Raw genomic sequence first — 25,933 nt, forward strand, 5'->3', positions numbered from 1 at the left:
AGCTGCTCGTCTGGTTGGTCAGATGATACACTTGTATTATTATCCTCATTGAGAGTATGTATTTTTCAATTGGTCCAAAAAGGAAAAGAAAAGAAAAGAGCAGAGAAACGACGGTCTGCTGTCGTTTTTACATTTCATTGACAAATTGTTGTGATTTTCACAACATGAGAAAAAATAATGGAAAAAATATGTAAGACCGACTAAACGTGTCCTGTACACTGTGAGTGTCCACAAGTTTTGTCATGCAAATAAAGTGTTCGGAGAAAAAAACTACATTGCCCACTATGACATTGCCCTTAAGGCGCAGTGTGTCGTTGAAATACATCCGTGTGGTCTTTGCCTGAACTAGGTGGGGAATGTTCATGGAAGTGACTGTGTGTCTAGTAGGAAGTTCACCAGTCAGCTCAGTGACATGTGGATCCATGTTGTCTGTGGTCTAGAAGAACTCAGAGCTCTGTTCTTTAAAACACTGTGTGTATAGTATATATATATATATATATACAGTATATATGTATATACATTATGTATATCTACAGTATGTACCTGTGAATGCTGAGTGCTGCTGTAGCTGTGACTCACACCAGGCAGCTCTGCTCTGGAAACGATAAACTCAGCAGCTGAAGAACATTTACACCGTCGGCTCCATAAAGACTAGAGAGAGTTCTACTGGAGGAAACTTTAACTGGTGATATTTATATATTATTATATTATAAGTATGTTCTGAGGACATGTTTTTACATTTTAACAGTATATTTAATAGACACGTCTCTGTACTTCATCAGCTGTTGTTACATTTCCATGTTTCTACATTCTGTGTTATAAACTATAAACAGTTTCCTTGTGTGTAACAACATGAGGGATCCCTCCTCTGTTGCTCACCCTGAGCTTTCTCCTGGTTTTCCCTGTTAAAAGGGTTTTCCATGGAGTTTTTCCTCAGTGGATGTGAGGGTCTAAGGACAGAGGATGTTGTTATGATGGGATGTAAAGCCCTTTGAGACAAACTGGTGGTAAAAACGGGCTATACTAATGTAAAATGACCTTGCCTCTATCTGACCTCTAGAGGGAGCACTTGGCACAAAAGTCCTTCATTTAATCAGCTCAGATTCTCTCTTTAGGTGTAGATGCAGACACACAACATTATTACATTACAACATTACAACATTTTACAACATTTTACAACATAACAACATTACAACACTCTGCCATGTGGACATGTGTGTGTCTGTTTACAGCTGTGACGTCTTGGTTTTCTCCATTTTCTGCCTTTGTTTTGATGAATTCACTGTGTGAGGAAGATTGTAGCTACAGTGAGTAGTGAGTCACTGAGAGCGAGGTTAGCTGACCGGTAACCCCTGGTAACCCCTGGTAAACCCCCCCCTTCATTAACCCTTTATGGGATGTCGAGGTCCAGAGTCTGATCTCACCTTAAAGCTTCACAGCCTGAGTCAGTCAGATCAGTTCCACCAGACAAACACAGGAACTGGATCAAGGCTGAGAGGCCTGCATGTGCGTGTGCATGTGCATGTGCGTGTGCATGTGCGTGTGCATGTGCGTGTGCGTGTGCGTGTGTGTATCCGTGGAGGTTGGTTGTGTGTTGTTTACTGCTGCAGCTCTGATCCCTGACACCTTCAGTCTCAGGAAGTGGATTTTAACTTCCCAGCAGCGCTGAGCTCAGTGTGTTACTGTGTTACTGTGTGTTACTGTGTGTGTTACTGTGTGTGTTACTGTGTGTGTTAGTGTGTGTTACTGTGTGTGTCACTGTGTGTTACTGTGTGAGTTACCCCCCCCCAAAAAAAATCCCATTCAAAATGTTAAAGGGACAAGGAGGAGTTTTTATTTGGTTTTAAAAAGCCTCATATTAATGTGGATGAATCTACATTACCACTTGTTAATGGTCCATTTTAGATAAATCTATGGTTTTGTCTTTATCGTTATTTTGTTGTTTTTATTATATATATATATATATATTATTTCCTAGTTTTGGTTTTGCGGATGCTGCCCTGTGGGTCATGAGAATAACGCCGCCGAATCTCCGTTTATGGTGGGAACTACGACGGTATGTGATCGTCTTCCAAACTCTGACTTTAATTCTTGATGAATGAAAACATGAGTCTGTCTTGCACCGGTCAAAGAATTTCACGGTGCGGAGGCTCATAAATGTAGTGTGAAAACACTTCACTTTCAAAAACTCCTCGTTGTCCCTTTAAATGAAAGGAGTCCAAGGTTCAAGAAATCATCTGTGCATGTGATGGAGGAATGCAGAGTGCATGTAGGGGGCGTGGCCTATAGCCCTGCAGTCAGCAGTGTGCTGTGTGCATGGAATAGCATAGATATTCAAGTGCACTTGCATTAAATCTGGTTGTTTTAGCCAAGATTATGCTACAATATATTTTCTCCAACTATATTTAAGTTCCCTGTTAAAGCAGGAGTAAGTGATATTTTTGTGTTAATATAAGTCTTAAATAGTTGTATCTTCTGACAGCAATCACTTCTATAGAGTGTTTGGTCTGAAACACGGGTCTGTCAGTCACTCTGCTCTGCTCTGAGCCCAGGAGAAAACTTTCCTCGTATCCTACAACCTTTATCCAATGAGGAGAGAGAACGGCATAAAGGGGCAGTCCTCTCTGTGTGTGCAGCCAAGGGATGCGCCTGAATGTGGTGACGTAGGGACGAGGACTGTTATGGTGCGTTCAAGGCAGCCCGTAACTGGTGTTTTTCCGACCTGTGAAGTGGTACCAGTTCGATCTGGTACGAGTTCACGGGTCAGAAGTTACGAGTGGCCGTTATAGTGACTTTCACAGGTAAAACAGGTCGGAGAAACACGAGTGGGTTGCCTGGAACGCTACTAAGTCGTAAGTTGTGACTTGAAGCTGTAATTTACGGTTTCAAAAGCCTGCCTGGAACGCAGCATTAGCCAAAACCACCGGATCGCTTACTTCTGCTTTAAGGGCTAACCTTCAATTTTGTAAATTTCTGATTTATTCCCGTTAATTCCCATGGAAAGTTTCCAACTTTGAAAATTCCCGCAATTTTGCAACCCTAGTCTCGTGGGAAAGAGACGAGTTGAACCCAACGAAGGTAAAAGCATCAAGGCTGAAAGCAAACAGTGCTTCTACAGTGTGAATGCAGGTTACAGCTGTCAGTCAGAGCTGACCCAGATGTTGAAACGTTTCACAGCTGCAAGTCACAGAACAAACTGCCTGAAGCTGCTGGGCCACGCCCACCAACACTATGGGATGTATGTCAGTCTCATAGAGCTGCTGCAGTTACACCAACACTATGGGATGTATGTCAGTCTCATAGGGCTGCTGCAGTTACACCAACACTATGGGATGTATGTCAGTCTCATAAATCAGAGAGAGGAAAGACATGAACCGCTGCTTCATAAAACACTAGTTAATTTAAAACCTGGTTAATAAGTGAAAGGATTTACTCAACATAGCCTACTGTTTGTGGCAGCAGCAGCAGATGTAAAGGTTTCCTATCGGTCATATTGTTCACTGTCCTGTAGTTTAACTTAGAGACGTTGGTGTTTTAATGAGCAGGAGGTTTATAGTAGATCATCTCATGTTCTAGTTCTACCAGTGGTTTGTTGCAGCAGCTGCAGCTTCTGTTGTTCACTGCTGCTGGGAACCAAGCAGCCGGCACAGAGTTTAAAGGGTTAACTCAGCTCCACCTTAACTCTGTAGTAGTTCCACCTTAACTCAGCTCCATGTGCCCCTTTCCACCTTAACTCTGTAGTAGTTCCACCTTAACTCAGCTCCATGTGTCCCTTTCCACCTTAACTCTGTAGTAGTTCCACCTTAACTCTGTAGTAGTTCCACCTTAACTCTGTAGTAGTCCCACCTTAACTCTGTAGTAGTTCCACCTTAACTCTGTAGTAGTCCCACCTTAACTCAGCTCCATGTGTCCCTTTCCACCTTAACTCTGTAGTAGTTCCACCTTAACTCTGTAGTAGTTCCACCTTAACTCTGTAGTAGTCCCACCTTAACTCTGTAGTAGTTCCACCTTAACTCTGTAGTAGTTCCACCTTAACTCTGTAGTAGTCCCACCTTAACTCTGTAGTAGTTCCACCTTAACTCTGTAGTAGTTCCACCTTAACTCTGTAGTAGTCCCACCTTAACTCTGTAGTAGTTCCACCTTAACTCTGTAGTAGTCCCACCTTAACTCTGTAGTAGTTCCACCTTAACTCTGTAGTAGTCCCACCTTAACTCAGCTCCATGTGTCCCTTTCCACCTTAACTCTGTAGTAGTTCCACTTTAACTCTGTAGTAGTTCCACCTTAACTCAGCTCCGTGTGCCCCTTTCCACCTTAACTCTGTAGTAGTTCCACCTTAACTCTGTAGTATTTCCACCTTAACTCTGGAGCTGGAGACAAGGGACACATGGAGCTGAGTTAAGGTGGAACTACTACAGAGTAGGCTAGTAGCCTACTGTAGTACTGTAGTACTGTAGTACTGTATAGTATGTAGTTCTGGTTAAACCAATCATAATCAGCAGACTCGACTCAACTCCAAGTATAAAAACGTAAACCGGTGTCAGTCCAAAAAATCAAGAGAATACAAAAAAGTTCTTGACAGCAGCAGTCACTATAAGTTTAACACTTTTTATTCATAAAACTGCACAGCAGCAAGAAAACGGACGCGTTTCAGCAGTCGGCCGTCCTCAGCGGGTTAAATCAAATGCCCAATTGCAATTCTAATTTTCATCCCTAGCCCTTAACCCTTAACCCTTAACCCTTGAAACGGAGCTACAAGGGCTAGAGGTAGAAAGTCAACTCCTACGAATTGGGACACCCCTTCAACAATCTCTGCTGGCTTTCACATAAGCAGACGTGACGAGCTTTTGCCCCGAGGCAGCGCTGCTCTTCTGTCCAATACACACAGGAAGCTTCACTTTTAATTCAAACAAACTAATGCTACAGCCACAATTGTTAGATTTCATCACTGAGACCAACATTTATCTCCTAAACATAATGTAACCAGCCGGCGGTAAACCTCTAAAAACCTGCGGGTAAGTTAATTAGCGATGGTTTTCTCCCCCGGGATGACGACGGAGGTTGGCCGGCCGAGCAGCTCTCTGGACGGGTGGTGTCTCTGTGACGAATATTGGACACATACATTTACAACTTGTGTGAAGGAAACTACATTAGATTAGTAAATATCTTTTCTCACTAGACCAGAGTCTCTCATGTACTTTGCACTCCTAAGAACTGTGGAATGAGGAAACATTTACTTGCTTTATTAAAGGGGCAGTCTGTGTAAAACACCTCTAGGGTTTATAAAATGACTGGTCATGTCTTATTTATGGTGAAGTTTTGTGTTTTCAGGACAGTTCATATAAACACCTTCCACTGGAAACCAAGATACTGCACACACACTCATCTGTAACACTGATCCAGATGTTTACAGTAAGACCTGTGTGTGTGTGTGTGTGTGTGTGTGTGTGTGTGTGTGTTGTTTGTTTTGATTGCTGACGTGAGTTTTAAATGAAGTCTGTTTTGAAGTGAAATCCTAGAATAGCCGTTGTTTTCGGTGCTGCGGTGCAGTCAGAGTCTGAGTCCCAGCAGTCGAGCAGCAGCAGCAGAGACTCTGAGCTGTGTATCTAGGTCAACGTGTCTCCGTTGCCGTGGGCGATGGGGTTGAGGTGTTGACTGTGGTTAGGACAGGATCTGGGATGTTTGTTGGGAGGAGAAGAAAACTTTTCTCTGCTGCTGAAAAGTTAAATAAAGTCAGAAACAGAAACAGAAACAGATTTTAGAGTCGAGTTTAGATTCAGAGTTTGACACGAAGAAACATGAAGAAACATGAACAACAACATGTTGCCATGATACTGAACTTTTCCTCTGAGTCTTGTGAACAGTTGTTGCTGCTGGTTTGAATGGGATGGTTAGAAATGAGGATGTGTCCAGAAGGTGTGGGTTGTTGTGTGTCTTCATGCTGATGCTTGTGTGTATTTCTGTGTGCGTTTATATTTGTTTGACCTTCATCTGGAACATTCCTTGATGGTTTTTACTTTGAAGTTGAAATGTCACCGAGGACTGAGGCTGGAGAGAAGCTTTAAAAACCTCCTAGGAGGCGGAGCTTCACTGTCGTCATGTGACCACTAACAGCAGCATCAGCCTCGTCCCTGCAGACACACACACTCATCTACACACTGAGTTGTGTGTGTGTGTGTGTGTGACAACCACAGAAGACGGAGTTTAACCATGAGAGCAAGTTGCAGCATCAATACATAAGTATTAATATTTATAATATAAAACTAGAGAATAGAGCTGCAACTAACGATTATCTTCATTCTCAATTAATCTGGTGATTATTTAAACGATTCATCGATTAGTTGTTTGGTCAATAAAATGTCTAAAAACATAAATCAGTGTTTCTCAAACCACCAGACATCGTCCTCTAATGTCTTGTTTTGTCCACAAACCAAAGAGAGACTCAGTTTATTGTCATAAAGGAACAAAGAAACCAGAAATATTCACATTGAAGAAGCTGCAATCAGAGAATCTGGAGCTTTTTTTCTTAAAAAAACTACTCAAACTGATTATTAGATTATCAGAATAGTTGATAATTAATTGATTATTGTGCGATTAATCGATTAGTTGTTGCAGCTCTACAAGATAATTAGAGAATGGAGCATATGATGACATAAAAACAACCAATCACAGCGTTGGACTGAGGTTGCAGCTGCACACTGCAAAAACTCCAAATCTTACCAAGAATATTTGTCTTATTTCTAGTCAAAACAAATCTCATTATACCTAAAATATGTATATTTAGACATATACATAGGCTACATAGTTATACATAAAAAGCAGCTTGTTTTTAGACACTTTTTACTTCTTTCAAGTCTGTTTTCATTTGAAATAAGTAGAAAAATCTGATAGTGGAGCACGTTTTTCTTTCTTATTACAAGCACAAAAAACTTGCTTTCTACTTATTTCAAGTGAAAATTAGTTTGAAACAAGTGAAAATGATCTAAAAACAAGTTCATTTTTAGGTGATGAGTCTTATTTAAAGTGGAAAGAGATTAGTTTTGACTAGAAATGAGACATTTTGACAAGAAAGAAGACAAATATTCTTGGAAAGATGTAGAGTTTTTGCAGTGCAGGACAGAGGAACACATGAATTCATTCATCTTATTGCAACAGTGTTTGTATTTAACACATTGATTAACACAAACTGTCTGAGTGGTGATCCTGTGTGAAGAGTCGTACTCGGTGTGTTGTGCAGTTGTGCAGCTGTGCAGTCTTCATGGAGAAGAGGAAGTGGGCGGAGCCTCAGATATCAGAGCCGCCTCCATTTCACTGCACAATAGAGCATGAAGTGGTTGACCCCAGTCCCTCCCCCTTCCTGCCACGTGGTGGTATCTCCCAGTCCCAACCAGTATTTAACAGGCTGAGCTGAGCACGCTCTGGAAAGCTGCAGCGCTGCTCAGGAAGCAGCTGAGAGGGAGAGACAGACAGACAGACAGAAAGACAGAGAGACACTGAGCCAACGGGACGAAGCAGAGACACAGACAGAGAGGCAGAGAGGCAGAGAGGGAGAGGAAGAACCGGGGGGAAGAGGAGGAAACTGCTTCGCCAGCAGAGAGGAGGAAACAACAGAGAGAAGCAGAGGAAGGAGAGAAGCAGAGGAAACAGAGGAAGCAGCTCTTTCTGCCTCTCCTCTCTCCTCTCTCCTCCGGCGGGGGAGGTGCGAGCACCGTCCACCGTCCCAGGCCTAGTTACATGTCCCAGCAGCATCTGACCAGGCCGCTGCCACGGTAACGGAGACACTGAGCCAACGGGACGAAGCAGAGATAGATAGATAGATAGAGAGACAGAGAGACAGAGGTACAGTAACCGTAGAGACAGAGAGATAGAGAGATAGAGAGAGAGGAAGAGAACCGGGGGGAAGAGGAGGAAACTGCTTCTTCAGCAGAGAGGAGGAGACCACAGAGACAGAGACAGAGGTACAGTAACCATCTGATCCATCGCCAATAACAGCTGATGATGTCACAGATTGATAACCAATAAGAGCTGATGATGTCACAGATTGATCACCAATAAGAGCTGGTGATGTCACAGGTTTAAAGGTCACAGTCTCATTGGCTCCGAGTCGTCACCACAACTTTCACCATCGACTGAGACTGAAACACTGAAACACTGCACCAGAGAGGAGCTGCAGTATACTACATACTACACAGAGTACTACATACTACATACAGTACTACAGTACTCAAACTACATAGATTACTACACACTACATACTATACAGTAATACATACTACATACTACATACTACCATCAGACTGAGACTGAGACTGTGTCCTAACCCCCTCCTCTCTCTCTAGTGACCAGTTGTTGTAGTGGTGTCTGAATGTTTAGTGATTATTAATGTTCACTATATAGTGACTGAATCTATCCCACAATTCACCGCCAAATGTAGTGAACATCCGATGGTCACTAACCGGAGCAAGATATCCCATCATGCATTGCGGTCACGGATCGACGCCGTTAACACACCGGTCCAGAGCGACCGGTGTAGCTACCAAATAAATGAAGTAGTGACCGGTGTAGCTACCAAATAAATGCAGTAGTGACCGGTGTAGCTACCAAATAAATGCAGTAATGACCGGTGTAGCTACCAAATAAATGCAGTAGTGACCGGTGTAGCTACCAAATAAATGCAGTAGTGACCGGTGTAGCTACCAAATAAATGCAAGTAACGACCGGTGTAGCTACCAAATAAATGCAGTAGTGACCGGTGTAGCTACCAAATAAATGCAGTAGTGACCGGTGTAGCTACCAAATAAATGCAGTAATGACCGGTGTAGCTACCAAATAAATGCAGTAGTGACCGGTGTAGCTACCAAATAAATGCAGTAGTGACCGGTGTAGCTACCAAATAAATGCAAGTAACGACCGGTGTAGCTACCAAATAAATGAAGTAGTGACCGGTGTAGCTACCAAATAAATGCAGTAGTGACCGGTGTAGCTACCAAATAAATGCAGTAATGACCGGTGTAGCTACCAAATAAATGAAGTAGTGACCGGTGTAGCTACCAAATAAATGAAGTAGTGACCGGTGTAGCTACCAAATAAATGAAGTAGTGACCGGTGTAGCTACCAAATAAATGCAGTAATGACCGGTGTAGCTACCAAATAAATGCAGTAGTGACCGGTGTAGCTACCAAATAAATGCAGTAGTGACCGGTGTAGCTACCAAATAAATGCAAGTAACGACCGGTGTAGCTACCAAATAAATGCAGTAGTGACCGGTGTAGCTACCAAATAAATGCAAGTAACGACCGGTGTAGCTACCAAATAAATGCAGTAGTGACCGGTGTAGCTACCAAATAAATGCAAGTAACGACCGGTGTAGCTACCAAATAAATGCAGTAGTGACCGGTGTAGCTACCAAATAAATGCAGTAGTGACCGGTGTAGCTACCAAATAAATGCAGTAGTGACCGGTGTAGCTACCAAATAAATGCAAGTAGTGACCGGTGTAGCTACCAAAGAAATGCAGTAGTGACCGGTGTAGCTACCAAAGAAATGCAGTAGTGACCGGTGTAGCTACCAAATAAATGAAGTAGTGATCGGTGTAGCTACCAAATAAATGCAGTAGTGCAGCAGCCTCAATAAATGTGTGCAGCTGCCAGAGTTGTCCGGTCGCGGCTTCCACAGACTCCCACAACAAACGTTGGAGCAAATTTCCTAACAAGCGTTATAAACTGACCACAGACTCTGGATAGCGAGGCTAATTTCTGTTAGCCCGTCTATGGTGTTTTACATTAACATTAGCATTGAGCTAGCGGACTTTATGCTTAGTTGTGACACTGGCTGTGTGTGTTTTGAATGTTGTTTCAAACTATGTGGGTTTGATTGAACATCTTTGATGCTTAAATATATATTACCGCTTAATATATTGCTTTACTCCTCTACACCGGCCGTTACCATGGTTGTATCCATGGTACCAACACCGGCCGTTACCATGGTTGTATCTATGGTTCCTACACCAGCCGTTACGATCGCAGTCGGAACGTTTTAATTACGCGACGTGATACGTCATTAACTGTGAGGCGGAGTAGTGGCCGAAAGTGTTTTTTTTATTTGACCACTGAAAGCTGAAGGCTGAAGGCTGAAAGCTGCAAGCTGAAAGCTGCAAGCTGCAAGCTGAAAGCTGAAGGCTGAAGGCTGAAAGCTCCAAGCTGAAAGCTGAAGGCTGCAAGCTGCAGGCTGAAAGCTGAAGGCTGAAAGCTGAAGGCTGAAGGCTGGAGGCTGAAGGCTGAAAGCTGCAAGCTGCAAGCTGAAAGCTGAAGGCTGGAGGCTGCAAGCTGCAAGCTGCAAGCTGAAAGCTGAAAGCTGAAAGCTGCAAGCTGAAGGCTGAAAGCTGCAGGCTGAAAGCTGATGGCTGAAAGTTGCAAGCTGCAAGCTGAAAGCCAAGCAACATGCTAGAAAATGAGACCGACCAAATGGTAGTAGTTTAAATTCAAAGAGGCTGGTTCACTAACAAAGTTGTCATGTCAACTCCTGCTAACATTTCCATATTTTGCACATTCTGTGTCATAAACTATAAACTTTTTTCTTGTGTGTAACAACATCTCTGTCCCGTCTGTCCGTCCTGGGTGATGATCCCTCCTCTGTTGCTCACCCTGAGCTTTCTCCTGGTTTTCCCTGTTAAAAGGGTTTTCCATGGAGTTTTTCCTCAGTGGATGTGAGGGTCTAAGGACAGAGGATGTTGTTATGATGGGATGTAAAGCCCTTTGAGACTTAACTGTTTGTAAAAAACAGGCTATACAAATAAAATTGCCTTGCCTTGCCTCATGGTGGGATTTGAACCAGTGACCTTGTGGTTGCCAAGCAGCCACTTTACCACTGGACTCTAGTAATACTATCCATCCATCCGTCCGTCCGTCCGTCCGTCCGTCCATCCATAATAAAAAGCCTTCACAGTGTGCTGTCCAGAGGCTTCAGGTCTGAGTCACATCCACTCAACTGAAACTGTGAAGTGTTTCTTTGCTTTTGTACTGAAGTGGTTCCTGTTGCTGTGTTGACGGTCGGCTCTCAGGTGCAATGCATGCTGGGTAACTTCTCAGGTGCAATGCATGCTGGGTAACTTCTCAGGTGCAATGCATGCTGGGTAACTTCTCAGGTGCAATGCATGCTGGGTAACCTCCACAGCACAGACCCAGATGCTGCAGACTACAGACTAGAGTCGCTCAGAGTTTCTTCTCGTGTATTTTGGACCTTGTGTAGTTGTGTATCTCTGTTACATGGAGGTTTGTGCAGCAACTCACCACCGTGTAGTCAGGGTTGGGGTTGTTGGGGGGGGGGGGGGGGGGGGGTTAGGGGTAGATTAAGAGTGATCTGTGGTGGAGAAGCCTGGGGATTACATGGATACTATACTGGGGAGCAGTGTGTGTGTGTGTGTGTGTGTGTGTGTGTGTGTGTGTGTGTGTGTGTGGTTGTGTGTTCATGTGGACGCAGCTTACGAGAACGTATTGTAGTTGATCGGGACCAGAGAGGACGGGATGTTTCCAGTAGATCAGCAGTGACAGAGCTCTGACACGTAGAAACTAATGATCTCCTCAAGATATAAAGTTACACATGACACATTCACTTTACATTTTAAACTATATATTTTTTTTTATTTTCATCTTGTCCATGTTCAAACAGCCAGAAAAGGAAAAGGTCCCTCAGCAAAGGTCTGCCCCCCCTTTGTAAACTCTCCCAGTGTGTAAATAGTAGGACTGGGTATCTTGAATTGATTTGATTCCCATTCACAAGGTCCCGATTCAATTCCATATTGATTCATTTAAAGTTTTAATACCAACTTACTTGGTTATGAAAGAACCCTTTGAGACAAACTGGTGGTAAAAACGGGCTATAGAAATAAAATTGCCTTACCTTATTGCCTAAATTGACTGAAAAGCAGAACATTAATGCACATTTAATAAACATGACCCCCTCCAGAAGTAAACAGTGCAGCAGTGCAGTGGTGTAGCTACATTAAAAGATCGATCCAAGGATTTTATGAATCGATATCAGATCTTTCAAATGAAGATCAATCATCATCATCATCATCATCTTTATTTACATATATAGAAAAGGTATTAAAATCATTAAAATATCTGTAATTTCATATGTGAAATGGGAAAAACCCCGAGAAGCTCAAGAGCTTTTAAAAGAGGCCCAGACACAAAGATGACAGGAAGACACACACAGGAAGAAGATAGATATACATAGACATACACATAGCCACATAATAATAATACATTTAGCATGAAATGAACCCAAAATATATTCCAAACACTCACACTCCAATCCTCACATTCTCACAGCACAGGGTAATCTACATTTTCACTCTCACACACTCACATACAACCCATAACCCCCCCCCAAAGGAAAGAAAAGAAAAGAGAGAGAGAGAAAAAAAAAGAATCAAAAGTCGTTTTTTTAACCCCAGTCCTAGTAAATAGTAAATCTCTAGTCTGATACCTTGGTCAAAGTTCTCTGAGTGGGTTTCTCATTCTGTTGCTGCTGCTGCTTTGTTTCCCTTTTCACTCTGAACCTGTAGAAAACTACAATAATACACTGATGTTGATGAAAATATTGAAAAAGAGTGTTTCATGTTTAACTTTATGTCTTTTGGAGATCGTTTCATCTTCTACTGGATGAACTGTTCAACACATTAACACACATTTTATTAAACCAGAGGGACAAACTGTGTCTGGTAAACATAACGACATGTATGCATGTGTGTGTGTGTGTGTCTGTCCATCCCATAATAGTGTGTGTGTTGTGTGTTGTTGCTGGACAGATGGTTCAGACTCAACCAGACACAGACACACAACAACACGACAACATGAGTGTGTTCCATCGTTGTGTGTCCACACTCAACTCTGTTTTTAGAAAACACTCCACACACACTGATCCCTGGAGCTCAGTGTGTGTGTGTGTGTGTGTGTGTGTGTGTGTGTGTGTGTGTGTGTGTGTAGTTGTGTAGTTGAGGTTGGGTTGTGAGAGGAGCTGGTGTCATCTGGTGGCAGCAGCTCTAGTGTGTCTGTGTGTCACTCTCAGGTGTGTTTACGCCACTTCTATATGTGTGTGTGTGTGTGTGTGTGTGTGTGTGTGTGTGTGTGTGTGTGTGTGTGTGTCTCTACTGATCCTGCTTCCAGCTGAACAAACAACCTGCAGTCGTTGACGACAGAGACAAACAGCTGCTATTATGGGATGTCGTCGTCGACTGAACTCAGTCACTTCATCATTTATACTTTGGTTTTTTATATTTATTGAGTTTTAAAAGTTTACAAAAATAGATTTGAACACATTTAAAGGCACAACCAGGAGTTTTGGAAAGTGAAGTGTTTTCACTACATTTCCCATGAGCCTCAGCGCCGCACGGTGAAATTCTTAGACATTTACCAAGAATGTTTTCATTCATCAGGAATGAAAGTCGGAGGTTAGAAGACGATCAGATTCCGTCGTAGTTCCAACCATTAACGATGCCAACAAGCGATCCGGCCGCGTTATTCCCATGAGCTGCCGGCGAGTCGACTACTAAATAATAATATCACAAAGACAAAACCATAGATTTATCTAACTGGAGCCATTAACAAGTGGTAACGTAGATTCATCCACATTAATATGAGACTCTGTTAGAACCAAATACATCTGTTTAACAAAGCATGACAGTCAAACTATACTTCTTTAAGAACCAGCTGATAGTTGTGTTTCATTGTGTTTGTTAACTTGTTTAAGGATCAGCTGACAGTTGTGTTGTGTCAGCCAGCGACCGACGGCTGCTGAAGCGTCGCTGCTACTGAACATCAGTCAGTCATTTTCTTCTCGTTGCTGTTGAGCTTCTGTCCTTCTGGTTCACAGGAGGAAAACAAAGTGTAGGACAGTCGGTTCTGGAGTTAAGGTCAAATCATTTCTACTTATTGACTCTTTCCCCCCTGCTGGAGGTTTAACCCTTTAACTCCTGTGGCCCCAAAAACGTACACTTTTTTACCCAAATGGGCCCGTCTCATAAAAGTGCCAGAGTGGGTTAAACCTGCTGTGTAGAATAAAACCCCTGAGGCCTTATCAACTCTCTGCTCCAGCTTGTCCCACTGCAATGAGCCAATGCAGCTCAGCTGGCTCTTTCCCACCTACACCGTGCTTCCTGCAGCGGTGGAACGGTTCAACACCGTGCTTCCTGCAGCGGTGGAACGGTTCAACACCGTGCTTCCTGCAGCGCTGGAACGGTTCAACACCGTGCTTCCTACAGCGGTGGAACGGTTCAACACCGTGCTTCCTGCAGCGGTGGAGAGGAACGGTTTCTACAAGGTGTCACCAACATTTCATTCCAGCTACTTGTCTGTGTGATTTTCAGTTCAATTCAATTCATTTATTAAGGACTGCACAACAAGTCGGCAGAATTTGCTTTCGGCACAGCATAGTAGCAGCACATAGTAGCTACTGTGTGGCAGCAGACATCAGTTATACATTTAACATACATGAGCAGACATCAACATCAGACCAGACATTTACATACAGACTATCCCTTTAACACAGACAGAGTTAGGAGATGAGTGGAGTTCAGCAGCCTGATGGCAGTGGGAAAAAAGCTGTTTTTGAACCGGGTTGTTTTAGTTGAAATGGACCTAAAGCGTCTGCCAGAGGGAAACAGTTGAAACAGGTGGTTAGCTGGGTGTGTTGGATCAGAGATGATCTTATGTGCTCTTGTTATTGTGCGTTTGTGGTAAAGTGAGTCAAGTGATGGGAGGGGAGTGTGTTTGTGAGTAAAGATGCTTTTTTTATGATCCGTTGGAGTTTGCTGTGTGAGTGAGTGTCCAGACTGCCGTACCAGACTGAGATGTGAGCTGTGAGGATGCTGATAGGACGGCTGTGTAGAACTGGAGGAGGAGGTTGAGTTTGACTTTGTATTTCTTGAGCTGCCTGAGGTGGAATAGTCTTTGGTTGGCCTTTTTTATTATTACATGGCTTGTGTTATTGTCCCATTTGAGTGTGTTGCTGATATGAGTGCCCAGGAACTTGTAGGAGTCTGTGATTGTGAGATGAGGAGGGGTGTTTTGAGGGGTGGTTTGAGGGGTGGTTTGTGTCTGAAATCTGTTATGAGTTCTTTGGTTTTGGCTCCAGATCCAGTGAAGTAAATCTGAAGGAAACATTTCTGATTCTGATTGAGAGTCTTTGTGTCTTCTCCTCCCAGATCTGTGTGGAGCGTCCGGGTCCAAACCGCTCCGACCGCAGCGATCCCTCCCCGGAACGCCCGTCTCTCTGACTCACATCGACCTGCGCACATCCATGGAGGAGAAGTACAAAGAGATCGCTGAGGTAGGAGCAGAAACTCAGAAACACTGTGAACGTCAGGACAACAGCCGGTCTAAATAAACTTTATCACATCTCTTCATCAGCTTTATTATAAGAATAAAGGTTGAAAGGTTTGGAAATTCAAGATTCAAGATTTTTATTGTCACTTTAACCACATGTACCAGACATTCAGCTGTTTCTCACTGTCCCACGGTGACAGAATAAAATACAATACACAAGACAGGACATCCCTTAGCAAAAAGTAGTATACTTGAAGTTCATTTTCTTAAAGGGATATTCCGGCGTAAGTTTAAGCCATGGTCCAACGCACCGTAACACCGAGTTAGACCCCCCCTCGAGAGATGAAGTCTGCTAACCGCTAGCTTCTCTAGTTGTAGCAACTTTAGCAATGACCGCACCATAACAAACAGCGCAGTATACGGATCCACTATCCACCGATCAAAAAGCCACTTACAGCCACAAATAATGCTCAGAACAGCACCAAACGTCATCACCAGTACAAACAGGGTCCCATCCCATAATACGAGGCATCAAACATCTGTTAGCTTTGCCTGGTTTCTATTGAAACGAGACAAAAACAACTCACCCACTCTGCTCCAGTTATACGCTATGCAGCAACTTTCCGTATCCGAGTCCAGGCACTGACAACACACGTCCGAGGCCGACTGGCAGCACAAACATCTGGTTTCAGCACAAACATCTGGTTTCAGCACAAACATCTGGTTTCAGCACAATCATCTGGTTTCAGCATAAACATCTGGTTTCAGCACAAACATCTGGTTTCAGCACAAACATCTGGTTTCAGCACAATCATCTGGTTTCAGCATAAACATCTGGTTTCAGCACAAACATCTGGTTTCAGCACAGTCATCTGGTTTCAACACAGACATCTGGTTTCAGCACAGTCATCTGGTTTCAGCACAAACATCTGGTTTCAACACAGACATCTGGTTTCAGCACAAACATCTGGTTTCAGCACAAACATCTGGTTTCAGCACAAACATCTGGTTTCAGCACAGTCATCTGGTTTCAGCACAGTCATCTGGTTTCAGCACAAACATCTGGTTTCAGCACAGTCATCTGGTTTCAGCACAAACATCTGGTTTCAGCACAAACATCTGGTTAGGGTTAGTATAAAATGAGTATACTTGTAGCACACTTTAATAAACTACTTTTTGCTAAGGGATTACCTAACGCTTAAGTAAAAATAAACAAAGTGCACAACAGATGAGACATTAACCGTCACAAACCATCAGAAACCAGATCACTGAACTGGTTTTCTTTGTGTCCGTCTCTGTGACTTTCCTTTGTCCACATGGAAATAAATAATGTTACTACTACTAATAATAATATTGCATGTTGTGTGTGATGTGTAATGGTGGTGTGTTGTGTAATGGTGGTGTGTGTGTAATGGTGGTGTGTGTGTAATGGTGGTGTGTGTGCGCCACCAGGAGCTGTTCAGTCGCAGCATGGCGGACAGCGAGATGCGCAGCGCTCCCTATGAGTTCCCCGAGGACAGTCCCATCGAGCAGCTGGAGGAGCGACGACACCGGCTGGAGAGGCAGATCAGTCAGGACATCAAGTAGGGACACACACACACACACACACACACACACACAGAGACACACACACACACACACACACACACACACACACACACACACACACACACACACACACACACACACACACACACACACAGCTCCCCTCACCTTTTACACACACTCCTGCTTCTGTGGGCGACTAACGCTGGCAACCAGCTAACGGGGCTAATGGGGATCATCCCTATGTTCCCCACTTTGTTTGGGACCGGGGAACATAGGACCGTTTTTCTAAAAAAAGGTCCTATGTTCCCCACTTTTCCCCAAAAGGACCCGGGGAACATGCAGTTTTTGGTCCCTTACCTGGAAGTGTAGTTGTGACTTTGCAGATTTTTGCCTGTTTCTTTTTTTTTTTTTGGGCTTTCCATGCCTTTATTAGATAGGACAGTTGAGAGTGTGACAGGAAATGGGAGGCAGAGAGATGGGGGGAATGACACGCAGGATAGGGCCGTCCGACGCGGGACTCGAACCGGGGCCGCCTGCAGTGAGGACTGTAGCCTCTACACATGGGGCGGGTGCTCTACCAACTGAGATAAACACCGCCCCTGATTTTTGCCTGTTTCTGAGTGAGAAGTTGAGTTGTGACTTTGAGTGAGAAGTGTAATTGTCCCATTGGTTAAAGGGTTTAGGCAATGAAGAAGTTGGTTAAGTTTAGTAAAAAGAGCAGGTAGAGGCTAGACAGGCCAGATAGAGAGAGAGAGTCCATCGACCAGCAACAGTGGGGAACATAGGACCTTTTTTAGAAAAAGGGTCCTATGTTCCCTGGTATGTATTGCAACTCCAAGTATACTACTACTTTTTGCTATGGGATGGTTCGGAGGCGTCTGCAGCACTAAGCCAATCAGAGGAGGTCTGAGCTCCACCAACTCACTGACTGATTCTGCTGTTTTTCTCTTTGTGTGGACAGGCATATGTGTGTGTGTGTGTGTGTGTGTGTGTGTGTGTGTGTGTGTGTGTGTGTGTGTGTGTGTGTGTGTGTGTGTGTGTGTGTGTGTGCTGTTGCATATATTTGGTCTCTCTCCCTCTGCTTCATGTCTTTCCTCTGCCCCCCCCCCCACTCCGCTGCACCCCCCTCTGCTCTGCTCTGCAGGCTTGAGCCAGAGATCTTGGTGCGAGCCAAACAGGACTTCATGAAGATCGACAGCGCTCCAGACCTGGAGTGAGTCGCTCTGCCTCCGTTTGTTTCTGTGTTGTTGTTGTTGTTTTCTTTAACTGTGTCTCTATTGTTGTTGTTGTGCTTCGTGGCTTCATGGCTCAGAAACACGGTGACGTCTCATTGGCTGTTCAGACTCAGTGTTTAGCTGCTGTCAGCTGTTTCCTCCAGAGGTTCTCAGCCCACTTCCTCCCCCTGCTGGTCAAGCTGCAGAACTATTCAACCCTCCAGAGTCTAGATTGAACCTGTTCTCCTTAAACGACTCTGAAACGATGTCTCAAGTTCCCCAGACTTCACTATTACCAGAAGAACATTGTTCCTCAGTTCACAGTTTATACGTCTCCAATATCCAGTCCAAGGAACTGAGCGTTATTTCTAGGCTTTTTCTTGACATTATCACATAATTAACGGCCTGTAAATTAAAGGGTAACTAAGCCTTTAATTTACAGGGAGATAAACAGGAGAAAGCTCAGGGTGAGAGACAGAGGAGGAATCCCTCAGCTGGGACGGAGATGCTGTTACAGACAAGAAAACAGTTTATTACACAGAATATGGAGAATATAGAAATGTTAACAAGAGTTGATGGAGGAGCAGCTGAGTAACACGGCACTAATGTTCAGCCTCTAACCTCCAACCTGAGAGAAGCAGCAGGAAACGAGCTGAACGAGTCGCTGCTGTATCAATCAATCAATCTAAACTTTATTATATTAGTAGTGAACAGAGCCTCATGTCCACGTGTCCTTGTTGTCCTTGTTGTTGATGTTGTTGTCCGTGTCTCTGTGTGAGTGAAGGCTGATGAAGGAGCAGAGCGTGGACACAGTGGACATGGGCTTCAGAGGGAGGCAGATGCCCATGGAGCGGGAATACCAGCGGGTTTCCATCTCCGGAGAGGAGAAGTGTGGGGTGAGTGGAACGGCCCTGAAGAGGGAAACAGACACGGTGTTGAACCACAGACATATAGACATGTATACATGTCTATATGTCTGTGTGTTGAACCCTTTGCAGCTTCTTTACAAGTGAAGCATCGGGCAGCGAGAGCGCCATATATTGTCCTTTACATATGGTTTCCACAGAACCATGCATTTTTCTGTAGCATAAGATACTCTACAGTTATGAATAAACATAACAAAGCAAGTAACAGCTTACAAACATACATATAGCCTACATGAACACAGAGTCATCCATGTTATGTCACTCAGTGAGGGACATTGAAGCTCAGTCCAGAGGGATGGGACTGGTTGCCATACGCTTGTAAAACCCTCCATGTTATCATGAAGGATATAAGTCCATTTTTCCAAAGGGATTATACTCATTACCTCCTTGTACCAATCGTCCAATGTAGGAGTGTCTTTATGAATCCAGAACTTAAGAATAGTTTTTCGTGCCATATACAGGAGTATTCCAATGAGTTTTGCGTTGTGGTTGTTCCTTGCGCTCGAGACCTTGGCCGCCAGAATACACTGAAGAGGTGATAGGTCCAAGTTATGTCCAATCAAAGTGTCCAGTTCTTTCTTAACCTCATTCCAAAACATTTGTATCTTTGAGCATTTCCAAAACATATGTGCATAGAAACACATCTTTTTAACACCTCAAATACTTGTAATGACTTTTTAAACTCTTTTTAATCTATCCATCTATCCTTATCTGTCCTGGTGTGTGTAGGTTCCCTTCACGGACCTGGTGGACGCGGCTCAGTGCGTGGTGAAGGCCTTGTTCATCAGGGAGAAGTACATCCACCGCTCCATGCAGAGCTTCTGTAAGACCACCATGCACGCGCTGCAGGACCTCGGCACCAAGCTGCAGGACGTCGGCGTCTTCCCAGACATCCCAGAGACGCCGGTGGACGCCGGTACGTTGGTGTCTAACACATTCACTCAACTACAACTCATCACTATGTAGAGAAACACATCACAACACATTCACTCAGCTGTTCAACACAACACATTCACTCAACTGTCGGTACGTTGGCGTCAAACACATTCACTCAACTACAACTCATCACAACGGAGAGAAACCAAACACATTCACTCAGCTGTTCATCACAACGTAGAGAAACGTCCAAACCACTGCAGCTGCAGTCTGCAGACGGTTAGATCATAGATCTGTCTCTACGTCACACAGAGGGATGGGAGTGTTTGATACAACAAACACCAGTTTCTTCTCAACTCTTTATTTAGAGATAATTCTCCTTTTAGTACAGAGACAGAAAAGGGAAAACAAAAGACAAATACAAAACACTCAACAATTACACAACACCTCATAAACAGTCTCACCATCGTTATTTTCACCCACATCTTTCTGCAGTCAGATTGAGTGAGTATCTGCTCAAGTTGTTTTACAACATTAACACAAGTATCTGTAGTGGACTCGCCACACTGTCTGCTCTCAGAGTATTCAATCATTTATTGGAGGACGACATAATAAAACAGAGACAACAACAACGTTTGGAGCATTTAGCTCTTCGTCAGGTCAGTTAGGGCAGTTGCTTTCAGGTGTTCTTTAAGTAGTTTCACAGGATAAGTAAGAACACTGGTGACGAAAGAGAAATCCACAGTAAAAACAAGGTCTATAAATATCAATTGGCAAATATCAAAGTGACAGGTCGACCATATGAGATGCAGAAAAAATATACAACAATGAAGACGGCAAGAATAATTCATTTTATCAGAGAAACACACATATTTTCTGTTTCCAATGGAAAAAAAAGTATATATAAGGGGTTCCCTTTCCCTAAGAAATAAGGAAAATGGTATATGTAAAAGAGTTAAGCAAAATATACATTACAGCATTTTTCTGGGGCCATCATTTTGTGACGGCCTTCTTACTTACAGACAGCCAGGCACTAAGAAGATAAATCTCAGGTTTACTCAGTCCATTCGTCTTATTTCCAAGATGGAGAGTTGTGAATGATACGTTGATACTGAAACACAGAACCTTTGAAATGATTTTTGCCACTTCCCTCCAGAAAATCTGGATGGGGGGGGGGGGGGCAAGAAAAAGCATTGTCCTGATCAGTCAAGGCCTCTCCACATCGTCTCCACATCGTCTCTACAGCCAGTCAGAACCAGGCTGTCTGGACCTCTGCTTGGAAGTTATAAAAAACAAATAGAGTTTCTCCAACATGTTCGATTCCTTCCCCCATCCATCTTTCACATAGTCTGTAGTCGTGTCCTTCCTCCACCAGGTGTCATGGTGTAGCTGCTTAGAAGTCCTTTGTTATTCCCTGAGTTGTATACATCCATTAATATATGAATAACCGCTCTTTACAACCTTTCAGCTTTTTACAAATCTAATCACGACACATTTGACTGAATTCACCCCATCAGTTCTAAAGTGAAAGAGAAATAAAAACGATCATTCAGACTGAAATCTGATCAATGTAACAACACGTGTGTAGTTTCACTCCCTCAACAGTTCTGTCAGGACCACTATGTCAAAATAATATTTATTTACTTGCACAAGTTTAATTTGGCGGTATGATACTGTTCTGGGACCCCCTGCTCTGAAAGCCTGAGGCAGGAAGAGCACCTTCCTGCCCTTCACGAGCCATCATGAACGGCATAAGCAGGGAGCGCAGCAGCAAAGAAAACCCAGACAGAGCAGAGCAACCAACATGAACAATGACAGGAGGAGCTGGGGTGGAGGTGGGTTGCAGAAAGCCGGCAGAGGAAGCAGCAGCAGCAAGGGAGGTGACGTCGGACTAGAGCAGTTTAAATAGCCACTCTGAATGCAGTTCCCCAATAGGAAGCAGCCACGGGCAGTCAGCTGAGCCATCAGCTGATCTGCACAGGTGAAGACAGTTACGCTGCTGATTCAGAGCTCGACGTCATGGCCTGAACTAACGCTACGCTTCATTTAGTTGTTAAATGTTGTATTGAATCAAACGGAGACGCCTCGGCTCCTTCTGTGTCTCCTCATGTGGAAAGTGAATTAACGTCCACATCGTCTTGTTTCCCCAGACGCCCCGGTCCACCCGCCGGTCTCAGAGACTCATCCCTATGACAACCAGGACCCCAAGAGCATGCCCCCAGACACCGGCTACGGCTGCAAGATGGTGGACGGAGTCGTCCACGTGTACACCAAGAGGACCAACATGGACAAGTAGGAGTCTCTCTGTCTATCTGTCTATCTGCAGGACGTCTTGTATTAGATTAATATAACTAATTAATATAACTAACTAAAATATAACTAATAGGACGTCTCGTATTAGATTAATATAACTAATTAATATAACTAACTAAAATATAACTAACAGGACGCCTCGTCTTCACACAGAGACTCGTTCTTCAGTCTGCAGCTCATTGTTCTTCTGTGTCTGTCTGTAGGAGCTCGGAGCTGGACCTGCCCTACCCCGACCTGAAGGAATACATCGCCGACATGAACGTCATGATGGCGCTCATCATCAACGGCCCCGTGTGAGTGTCTGCTGCACGGCAAAAACCCAGAATCAACATCTAACCAAGAATATTTGTCTTATTTCTTGTCAAAACTAATCTCTTTCCACTTAAAATAAGACTCATCACCTAAAAATGAACTTGTTTTTAGATCATTTTCACTTATTTCAAACTAATTTTCACTTGAAATAAGTAGAAAAATCTGCCAGTGAAAGCAAGTTTTTTGTGTTTGTAATAAGAAAGAAAAACTTGCTCCACTATCAGATTTTTCTACTTATTTCAAGTGAAAATCTGCTTGAAAGAAGTAAAAAGTGTCTAAAAACAAGCTGCTTTTAATGTGATGAGTCTTATTTTAAGTAGAATGAGATTAGTTTTGACTAGAAATAAGACAAATATTCTTAACCCTAACCCCCTTCCTCTGAGCTCGGTGTGTGTCTGGTTCTTCCCGACAGGAAGTCGTTCTGCTACCGGCGGCTCCAGTACCTGAGCTCTAAGTTCCAGATGCACATCCTCCTCAACGAGATGAAGGAGCTGGCGGCGCAGAAGAAGGTTCCTCACCGAGACTTCTACAACATCCGCAAGGTGCTGCTAGTGACCTCTGACCTCTGACCTCTGACCTACACCTAAACACAAAGTCTATTGTTTTATTCGGCAAAAAAAGGCTGTGAGAATCATCAGTAATAAACCTTTCCGTGAGCCAACCAACCCACTGTTAAGTCGCTTGAACATTTTGAAATTCAGGGACTTAGTTGATTACATTACAATACAAACAGTGTACAAAGCAAAAAATAAACTTCTTCTGACCTCCAGATATCCAGAATCTGTTTAAAATGAAGAATTCCAGTTATAACCTGAGAAGACCACTATTATTTGAGAAACCAAAGACTCGAACTACTGTAAAAAATCTCTGTCTTTCTGTTAGAGGGGTTAAAGGGATATTCCGGCGTAAGTTTAAGCCATGGTCCAACTTACCGTAACACCGAGTTAGACCCCCCCCCCCCCCCGAGAGATGAAGTCTGCTAAGCGCTAGCTTCTCCAGTTGTAGCAACTTTAGCAATGACCGCACCATAACAAACAGCACAGTATACGGATCCACTAGCCACCGATCAAAAAGCCACTTACAGCCTCAAATAATGCTCAGAACAGCACCAAACGGCATCAACAGTACAAACAGGGTCCCATCCCATAATACGAGGCATCAAACATCTGTTAGCTTAGCCTGGTTTCTATTGAAATGAGACGAAAACAACTCACCCACTCTCCTCCAGTTATACACTATGCAGCAACTTTCCGTGTCCAGCACAGAGTCCAGGCACTGACAACAGACGTCCGAGGCCGACTGGCAGCACAAACATCTGGTTTCAGCACAAACATCTGGTTTCAGAGGCCGACTGACAGCACAAACATCTGGTTTCAGCACAAATATCTGGTTTCACCACAAACATCTGGTTTCAGAGGCCGACTGACAGCACAAACATCTGGTTTCAGCACAAACAAACATCTGGTTTCAGCACAAACATCTGGTTTCAGCACAAACATCTGGTTTCAGCATAAACATCTGGTTTCAGCATAAACATCTGGTTTCAGCACAGACATCTGGTTTCAGCGGCCACTGGCAGCACAAACATCTGGTTTCAGCATAAACATCTAGTTTCAGCACAAACATCTGGTTTCAGCGGCCACCGACAGGCAGTGACCACCAGACTGACCACTTGATTCCCCCAGATCCTATCTGTGATGTCTGCTTGTTGTAGCCATGGTTACAGGTAGTCAGCTGTTGTAGCCATGGTTACAGGTAGTCAGCTGGCGTGGAGGCGATTACCGAGTGAAGTAGAGTCCTGCAGCTCAAGGATGAATGTGTGTGTATTACTCCATATAATGCAGCTAAGTTCCTATGTATCTTCATCAGTTTATAAAAGTTATTATCGAGTGTTCACAGGGAAATGAACGGAGAGAATCACGTACACAAGCGCGAGATTAGACGCAACGTCACACACGCGATCAGGACGCCGTTCGTTGCAGGAAGAGACTGTCTGTAATTTAGTGAAGGAAACATCACGGACACGGCTGAGTTTATGGAGTTTGAGAACAACAACGACTGGTTTCATTTCAATGGGCTCAGTTTGAGACCGAGTTTACTGACGACGAGCTGAAGGAAATGGAGGAGAAAAGTCAAAGAGGGAGAGAGCCGGTGGAGTCTATGTGTTGGACCTGGGGGAATCAAGTGGTCACTGCCTGTCAGTGGCCGCTGAAACCAGATGTTTGTGCTGAAACCAGATGTTTCGGCACACTTACAGGATGCCACGGCGTTAACTGTTCATGAATGTGCACTGTCCTCAAACAAATAAACAATAAACTACAAACTATGTTTGTGCTGAAACCAGATGTTGGTGCTGAAACCAGATGATTGTGCTGAAACCAGATGTTTGTGCTGCCAGTCGGCCTCGGACGTGTGTTGTCAGTGTCTGGACTCTGTGCTGGACACGGAAAGTTGCTGCATAGCGTATAACTGGAGCAGAGTGGGTGAGTTGTTTTCGTCTCTTTTCAATAGAAACCAGGCTAAGCTAACAGATGTTTGATGCCTCGTATTATGGGATGGGACCCTGTTTGTACTGTTGATGATGTTTGGTGCTGTTCTGAGCATTATTTGTGGCTGTAAGTGGCTTTTTGATCGGTGGATAGTGGATCCGTTTACTGCGCTGTTTGTTATGGTGCGGTCATTGCTAACGTTGCTACAACTAGAGAAGCTAGCGGTTAGCAGACTTCATCTCTCCAGGGGGGGTCTAACTCGGTGTTACGGTGCGTTGGACCATGGCTTAAACTTACGCCAGAATATCCCTTTAACATCTGGAATAATTGTCCTGAAAATATTAAATTATGGTGTACTCTAGTTGGCTTTAAAATACTTTATAAGAAAAACATAAGTTTAATGATTTTGTACTATTTTGGGTTATGTGCTGTGTACTATTCTTTATTTTGTTGTGATCAGAAATTTAAGTGTACTGAGTAGTTTCAAATGTCTGTGATCTGATCCTTTTGTATTAATGCGTATCATTTTTTAAGGTAAAAGGGGGTCGGGGTATATAGGCTTTGGCTTCAACCTACACCCTTTCAGTTATATAAGCTTGATATATACCGAAATAAATTAATTAATTCATTCATCATTCACCTCTGACCCTACCACCGCTACAAAACCTCTTTATTAATCATCACGTGACCATCTGAATGAAACCTTCTCCACCGTCTTGTTGCCGTGTGCAGGTGGACACACACATCCACGCTTCGTCCTGCATGAACCAGAAGCACCTGCTGCGCTTCATCAAGAGAGCCATGAAGAAGTACCCGGAGGAGATCGTGCACATCGAGCGCGGCCGCGGCCAGACGCTGAAGGACGTGTTCGAGAACATGAACCTCACGGCCTTCGACCTGAGCGTCGACACTCTGGACATGCATGCGGTCAGA

At 43.8% G+C, this 25,933-nt stretch overlaps 1 protein-coding gene across 3 annotated transcripts in view; it reads left to right on the plus strand.

Annotated features, from left to right (window-relative positions):
- ampd2a (adenosine monophosphate deaminase 2a) overlaps positions 1 to 25,933 on the plus strand; it is a 40,015-nt gene that overhangs the window by 7,079 nt on the left and 7,003 nt on the right. For 2 of the 3 annotated variants that reach the window (XM_083972360.1, XM_083972359.1), the window contains 9 exons: positions 15,202 to 15,326; positions 16,775 to 16,905; positions 18,015 to 18,083; positions 18,869 to 18,980; positions 19,740 to 19,926; positions 22,037 to 22,178; positions 22,403 to 22,492; positions 22,924 to 23,053; positions 25,733 to 25,927. In XM_083972360.1, the coding sequence (XP_083828486.1) occupies positions 15,297 to 15,326; positions 16,775 to 16,905; positions 18,015 to 18,083; positions 18,869 to 18,980; positions 19,740 to 19,926; positions 22,037 to 22,178; positions 22,403 to 22,492; positions 22,924 to 23,053; positions 25,733 to 25,927 (1,086 nt within the window). In that variant the 5' untranslated portion in view covers positions 15,202 to 15,296. Of the gene's footprint in view, positions 1 to 7,824; positions 7,956 to 15,201; positions 15,327 to 16,774; positions 16,906 to 18,014; positions 18,084 to 18,868; positions 18,981 to 19,739; positions 19,927 to 22,036; positions 22,179 to 22,402; positions 22,493 to 22,923; positions 23,054 to 25,732; positions 25,928 to 25,933 lie in introns of those variants that run through there. The other variant, XM_083972361.1, reaches the window with a different exon arrangement.

This window comes from Trachurus trachurus (assembly GCF_905171665.1).
Source record: "Trachurus trachurus genome assembly, chromosome: 5".
NCBI lineage: Eukaryota > Metazoa > Chordata > Actinopteri > Carangiformes > Carangidae > Trachurus > Trachurus trachurus.